This window comes from Oratosquilla oratoria, chromosome 28, assembly GCF_046742065.1.
Source record: "Oratosquilla oratoria isolate Oo_2021 chromosome 28, ASM4674206v1, whole genome shotgun sequence".
Classification (NCBI taxonomy): Eukaryota; Metazoa; Arthropoda; class Malacostraca; order Stomatopoda; family Squillidae; genus Oratosquilla; species Oratosquilla oratoria.
In genome coordinates, this window is record NC_134804.1 from 26,518,590 (window position 1) to 26,526,521 (window position 7,932).

General features: G+C 44.9%; 1 protein-coding gene across 1 annotated transcript in view; it reads right to left on the bottom strand.

Annotated features, from left to right (window-relative positions):
* The window catches only part of LOC143040260 (pyruvate kinase-like), a gene marked incomplete at its 3' end in the record, with an annotated part of 18,563 nt that extends 15,593 nt beyond the window's left edge, over positions 1 to 2,970 (bottom strand). The window contains 1 exon segment of the mRNA XM_076211027.1: positions 2,695 to 2,970. Within this exon segment, the coding sequence (XP_076067142.1) occupies positions 2,695 to 2,955 (261 nt within the window).
* Positions 2,971 to 7,932: the final 4,962 nt, after the last annotated feature.

Sequence of the window (7,932 nt, forward strand, 5' to 3'; positions counted from 1 at the left end):
ACCCCAGCTTTCCTCCTCATCTTCTCGTTTCTCACACTATCCAACCTTGTAAGCCCTACCACACTTCAGACATTTCATCTCAAACACATTTCAACTTTGCTTTTCCGCCTCTCTTCCATGTCTCTGCCCTATACAATGCCGTCGGCACAATCTCCCCTTCATATGGTCTCTTCTTTGCATCCATTCCCAGATGTCTATTTCTCATGACACTTTTTAATCCCACAAGGCATTTACTTACTTCTCGTAATCTACAATTTACTTCACCTCCATCCCTCCCTTTCCTGCCACGTGTGACCCCAAATACCTAAAGCTATCCACTTCCTCCAGCCTCTCCTTTAAGACTTTCTTCCAACTCGCTGCCATCCTCTCCCCTTGTACACCTCATCACCTTACTTTTACCCACATTTATCTTCAACTTCCTCCTATCGCGTACCTTCCTATACTCCACCGCTAAGTACCTTAATCCCTCCTCTGACCCCGCCACAAGCGCAGTGTCGTCAGCTAACAACAACTGGCTCACCTCCCACTTTTCTCAATTTTCTTTAACCATCACCAGTCCCCTGACCATCACCCTCGCATCTACCTCCCGCACCACATGTACATATTGAACAGCCAAGGCGACATGACGCATCCCTGTCGCAGTCCCACCTCTACTTCAAACCATTTGTTCTCTCCATTTCCAATTCTAACACAGGCTCTAGTACTCTCGTAAAATATATTGACTCCCCTTATCAGCTTTCCTCCATTCTCATATATCTGCAAAAGTTCCCAGTGCCTTTCTGTTTATCCTGTTATAAGCATTTTCCAAATCCATAAAGGCCCAAAATACATTCTTTCCTTTTGCTAAAGCTTTCTCACATACCTGACTTACCACAAAAATCTAATCCACGCAACTCCTACCTTTCCTACACCCACACTGTCTTTTACCAATTACTCCCTCTGTTCCTCTCCTAAGCCGCTCAATTAAAACCCTCCCATATTACCTTAACTACACTCAACAAACTGATCCCTCTGAAACTATTACACTCACGATCGTCCCCTTTTCCCTTGTAAAGCGAAACTATACTCCTGTATAAGAACAATAATAGTGATAACAATCTAACCAAATCTAGAGTACCTTTGTTGCACTCCCACCCCGTCCCGCCCCTACGGGACTCCCATACAAGCAGAGGAAATAGCTCCCTCCACCCAGTTCAATCCCCCAAGCAACCCCTCCTCCACACTTGAGATCAAAGAGCGCCTGCCGTTCCCACAAAGGATGATGACCGCCGTCGTCGACGGTGTTATTAACGGGCTCAAATCCCGCAATCCATGAATCCGACCCCAATTCCATTGGAGTCCCATTGATTGCATTGGTTGCCTGCCCAACCTTGTCAGCCACCGACTTGGCCCACACCAAGACAGATTGTACCCTGACATGGACTGATTCTTGATCCTAGAGAGACGGCGGCGGTTTCACATGGGGACCGCAAACCGAAAACTCGGTAGTTAGTGGATGGGATGCATGACAATTTCGTTCAGTGTTAAAATCACTTCCCGCTGAGGGAGCAGCTGTTGAGAACCCTCGCCATACTGGGCAAGAAATCAATCAAGTAGTGCCCTGTCACGAAAGTAAATTTGTCATCAGATTCGCCTCCCTCCAACGTATATCTGCCAGCAAACTCCTTAAACTTACGATGCTTAGACGACTGACAATCTGTTCTATTCAGATGAGGGACGGGCTCTGGGCAATACAGGGTCACAATTTATCAAGATGACTAAGGACTTCCACGAGAAGTTTTGAATGGCGCACCAAGCCAACCCACTCCCCCATCCCCAACACTGGGACAAACTCCTATCAAACCTAATCGATAGGAGGTCCATTTAAACCAACCTGAAGTTCTTAATATTAATAATAAAGATAATGGAATAACAAAATTTCAATTTTGTAATTCTTTCACCCACCGGCCCCTCCTTCGCTCTTCTTGCCCTGAACCGATGTACCGGCCGAACCCCCTTCTTAGAGATGACAAATGTCAGCTGATATACTTGGCTGCATAGGAGCAGGGCAGGAACAACAACCGGTAAATCACCATTGATCGATAACCAGTTTTGTCTGGAGTCCGACCTTGGACCGGCAGGTCAAGTAAAACTGCTCACACAAATAAAACGGTCACCGTCCTAAAGCTTAACTACTTGCAACGAACCACCCCCCCTCCCAAATTGGAAATAGTAACATTCCCCAGCCGACCCAGGGAATGACCAACCACGTTCCACACGAACCTCGCGTGGCCGACGCGAAGTTCGGCCTCATCCTCTATGACCTTGCCACAGCCGGAGCTGCCATTACCATAGGCGTACGCGTTCAGCCGGCAGTTTCAAAGACCCAGCACGCTTGCAGCCTGTGGCCCCTTTTCCGATTTTGCTCAATTTGGTCATCTCCACAGAGTCGATGTGCGCCTTTCTCGTTAACCCTTCCCCCCAAAAAATATATAAAATAAAATAAATAAAATAATAATAAAACAAGAATAAATAAAAAAGTAAATAAAGATATAAACAAAAAATAATGATAACTAATAAACAAATAAATAGATAAATAATGAAAAAGCCCACACTCGTCATGACTTTGTTGCAATGCTGAAGGCTTGCAACGCCCTTTCCCGAATCCTCAAACTCGTTCCCCCACTCACGACACGCTATGCACCGGCACCACACCTTGTTGGTCTTGGGAGTACACGTTCTCTGCACGGAGGTGGAAGTTGCACTGAGGCTCCCGGCACCAGAGACCCGCGCCGCTGTGCGGTGCCATGCGGAACACAGGGACAACGGTGCCAACATAGGGGCTGCCAAGCCGCTCACCGGCCGTGGCACCCTACAAACGTCCTTGGAGAGGCCGCATCGAAGAGCGACAGCCCCAAGCACTCTTGTTGCTAACTGTCCTCCGCATTTCAAGGAATAGGCGGGTAATGAAGGCATTATTCCACACGTTCAGTCTGCGTGGCACAATCGTCGTAAGTCTGTGTGCAAGCCTCACCTCCGGTTGCGACACGGCCAAACGCCATGGGGTAACGACCAGGTGGGCCCAAAAACCACCAACTCACGACACCCCGAAGTTCTTTTGGCACTTCGAAGGTTTCAGAGCGACCATTCTCTCACTTTCTACGGCTAGTAGGGGGCCCTCTTTAAAAATAATTCTATAATTAATGTAAGAGAAAAAGCAGAAGAGGAGAAAACAAGAGAAACGAGAAGAAATATTCCTATTGTAGCTATGAAAGGCCATGCGGTCCGGGAGTCAGGCAGGGAGGGAAAGGAGCGAGGAAACTAGTATTGCGCGGAACGGCGGCACCGCCGGCTGGTGGGTCATGCAGGGCGTGGTGCAACTTATTGAACCGAAAGATACACCATCAGCAGGCCCTTTGATGGAGCAACATGATCTGACAAATACCCCGGATGACACTAGCGCCATGGCCATTCTTGGTATCAGAAGACACACCATCACAAGCAGAATAATGCACACGTGTACCCTCCACATTTGCATCATACATTTCAAATTGCTTCCACATTTACTTTTAAACCCTCAATCCCCTCGGATTAAGCTCTTTACATGTTTTGTTATGGCTAACTCGAAACGATTTGGTCCGAGCAAAGGGATGAAACATGACGTCGTCCTTCAGAACCATACAGCTCTTTGGCCAGAACAACGAGATGGAAACTAAGTCAATAGTTCAAAGGGTACATACCCACAACATTCCTATATACCAAAAGGCTTCTTTCCCCTTACAAACGAGGTTGAAGTCCAAGCCATGCACCCCCAATCAACCATCCCACTCCCATCCATCACCCTATTACCTTGGCATCCCTGTCCCCTGCCAGGGTCAAAAGCAATGCAGCAAGACACAGCACATCAACAGTAGGGCAAGCCACTTTGAGAAAACAAAGAAATATTCCATTTACAACCATTCTCCCTTCCCTGATCAACAGACATTCCCCTTTTACTCGAAGCACCCATCCATCCATCTCATCCTTGGTCGTGCCCTCAAACTCACTCCATCCACCTCTGCCTCAGCATTAGCAAGAAAGAAGTCAAATATATTGATAGACAAAGCTACAAAACCCCGGGTCTCAACAATTTTTTCCAATAGTGCTACAGTGGCTACCTCCCTTGTAAGGGGGTAAACCATTAATATGAAAGCTAAAGGAGTGTAACTTTGAAATCTGCAAAGTTTATGGAAATATTAGGTAGACACTGGATTAGTGCCTATTTCTTGATGGCGGGAAAACATTCTGGTTTTCAAAAAGGGTGATGAGTCTTCTATGCACAACTACAAGCCTATCCGTTTGATGACTGTTATAGGTAAAATGCCGAAATCAATAATAGCTTAAAGAATCAGAGCTCAGATCAAGGCATACTTTGAATCGTGACTTAAAGCATGGGTTCACCAAGGGGTAGGTCATGTATAATCCTTTATCCTTTTACACAATGTCTACAAGGAGGCAGATAAATGTGAGAGTTATGATGCTATTTATTTCGACTTTAGCAAAGCATTTGACAGGGTGCTCTACCAGAGACTACAATAGAGTCAAAGCCCATGGCAGAGGAGGAAAAGTGTTTGAATGGATTAGAGCATAGATTAGTGACGACAGTGGGTCACCATAAACTGTGTAAAATCCAAATTGGGTAGTGTTACTAGTGGAGTTCCCCAGGGCTCAGTTTTGGGTCCTTTATTAACAGTATGGGGTAAGACTAGGCATCCTAATCTGTAGCCCCAAAGGGAACATTACTAAAAAAGAGCAAAGGCACGAGGATCTGGGATTAATTTTCCAACCAGAACCCTAAGGTTTGGGCCTTTTAATAAGTGTGGGTATGGTACAGATGAGAGTAAAAGGCATGAGATAGACGGTATGTTTGTGAGAAGAAAGATGGATGTGTTGGCATTGAGTGAAACTAAGTTGAAAGGGAGGGGTGAGTTTGAGTTTGGGAGTGTAGTGGGAAGGGTGACAGGAGTGGAGAGAGAACAGGGGAGAGAAGGATTGGTTATATTAGCAAGTGAAGAGATGGGTAAGCATGAGGTGGAGTGGGAGGTATCAAGGTTAATGTGGATGAAGGTGAAACTGAGATGGGAGATGTGGGTCTTTGTAAGTGCATATGGGCCTGGTAGTGAGAATTGTGGAAAGGGATGATTTTTGGATAGATTTAAACAAGTGCATAGAGGGTTTAGGGAGAAATGACAATGTAGTGGTATTGGGAGATCTCAATGCTAGGGTAGATGAACCAATAGACAGTGGCTGGGAAGTGTGGAGTCCCAAGAAAAAATTACAGTGGAGAGTTGATGGTGGAGATATGTCTAGAGAGTTGATAATAGCTCAAAAAATGTTTAGGAAAAAAGTCAAGCATAAGTACACATGGGAGAGGGTGGTAGATGGAAGGATGGTTAGATAGGGCTTTAATGTACTATACAGTGGTAACCATGAGAAGAGTAGGAAGTTTTGGATGTACATATTCTTAGGGAAGAGAGTGGGGGAATATCAGATAATTTTTGGAAGGCAAGTTGAGAGTGGAGGATTGATGAAGAAAGAGGAAAAAGACAGAAGGTAGGGAGGTGCTTAGAGTAAATTGCTTAAATGAGAAAGAAAAGAAGATTGAGTACAAGAAGAAGCTGAGAGAAGAGTGGGAGTGAAAGATAGAGTAGAACTAGGAGGAATGGGGATGTTTCAAGGAGGGAGTCACAATGTGTACAAAGATGGTGTGTGGAACAAGGACAGGAAGAAATAGAAGGAAGGGTGAGTGGTGGGATGATGTAGCAAAGAAAGTTGTGGAAGAGAAGCAAGCATTCACAGATTGGTTGCAAAATAGGATGAGAGAATCATATGAGAGGTACAAAAAGAGAAGTAAAGCACAAGATAAAGGAGGCAAAAAGAACAGATATGAAATGGGGGAAGAGCATGACAGAAAATTTTGAAAGTAATAAAAAGATGTTTTGGAAGGAAATTAAGAGAGGAAAGGGAGGCAAATCAAGTAGAGAAGAAAAGGTAAATGATGCAGATGGAGAGATGATAATGGAAGAGACGGTAGTAAAAGGAAGACGGGCAGAGTATTTTAGGAGTTGCTAAATGTAAAGGAGGATAGGGAGGGAAAGGTAGTTGCAGTGTAAGATGCTATGAGAATGACAGTGATGAATGAGGAAAATGGAGAAATAAGAAAAGATGAGGTGAAAGCAGTTATCAAGATGAGAGCAGGTAAGGTACCTGGGTTAGATGGGTGTCATGCAGAGTCTATAAAGGGAGGTACAGTGATGGTGGACTGGCTGGTGAGGTTCTTTAATGCTTGTCTAAAAGAGGGCATAATGCTGGAGGACTGGAGGAGTACTTTTATAGTTCCGCTTTACAAAGAAAAAGGGGACAAGTGTGAGTGTAGTAGTTTCAGAGGGATCAGTAAGTTGAGTGTAGTTGGGAAGCCTTATGGGAGGGTTTTGATTGAGAGAATTAGGAGAGGAACAAGAGTAATTGGTGAGGAACAGTGTGGGTCTAGAAAAGATAGGTGTTGCATGGATCAGATATTTGTGGTCAGACATGTGTGAAAGCTTTGGGAAAAGGTAAGGATTTTTTTGGGCCTTTATGGATTTGGAAAAGGCAGGGTAGACAGCAAGGCATTGTGGGAGGTATTGCAGATATATGGGATGGGAGGAAAGCTGTGCAAGAGCAGTCAAGAGTTTTTATGAAAGTAGTAGAGCATGTGTTAGAATTAGAAATGGAGAGCAAGTGATTTGAGGTAAAGGTGGGACTTCACCCGGGATGTGTCATGTCCCCATGGCCGTTCAATGTATACATGGATGGGGTGGTGCAAGAGGTAAATACAAGGGTAATGGGCTAGGATTGGAGAAAGTTAAAGAAAATTTAGAAAAATTGGAGATAAACCAGTTGTTTTGCTGACAACACTGCACTTGAGGGATTAAGGAAGTTAGTGACAGAGTTTGGGAAGGTGTGCGAAAAAGAAGTTGAGGATAAATGTGGGTAAAAGGTGATGAGGTGTACAAGGGGAGAGGATGGCAGCAAATTGGATGCAAGTGTTGAGGGAGAGGGGCTGGAGGAAGTGGATAGCTTTAGATACTTGGGGACAAATGTGGTGGGAAAGGGAGGAGTGGTGGAGGTAAAATGTAGATTGAGAGAAGTAAGTAAATGCCTTGAAGGATTAAAGTGTAATGAGAAATAGACATTTTGGGAATGGATGCTAAGAGGAGATTGTATGAAGGGGTGAGTGTGCCAACAGCATTGTATGGGGGCAGAAACATGGAATACAAGAGAGGAAGAGAGAAAAAATTTAAATGTGCTTGAGATGAAATGTCTGAGAAGTATGGTAGGGGTTACTAGGCTGGATAGAATGAGAAACGAGATGAGGAGGAGAGTGGGGGTGGAAAAGGAGTTGGGAGACAGGGTTGATGAAAGAGTATTGGGATGGTTTAGACACATGGAAAGAATGAGTGAGGAAAGATTAGTAAAGATGTGTGGAAGGCTGAGGTGAAGGGAGTGAACACAAGGGAGTGACCAAGGATGAGATGGATGGATGGATGGAGTAAAATGGGCATTGGGAAAGAGGGTGATGTCTGTTGAGGAAGGAAGGGAGAAGACAGAAGATAAGGGTGAGTGGAGAATGGCTGTGTATGAATGATGCTGTGATGCATGGAAGGGAGTGGGCAGGGGATAAGGAGTATGTGTAAATGATATTTTGACACAGCCTGAAAGGATTTCTCCCCATCTCTTTTTCTGCACAAGAGGATGACGAGGGTCGCCAGTTAAATGAAATGGCCTTGTTGTAGATGTGATGTGTATTGCATGATTGAACATCCAGTGTGCACACACACATGCATGTTAGCTACAGGACGTCGGATCACCTATCCAGAAACTCCTACAGGACCCCCTATTGTGTCAGACCTCACCCACAGCCAGTTGGACTGA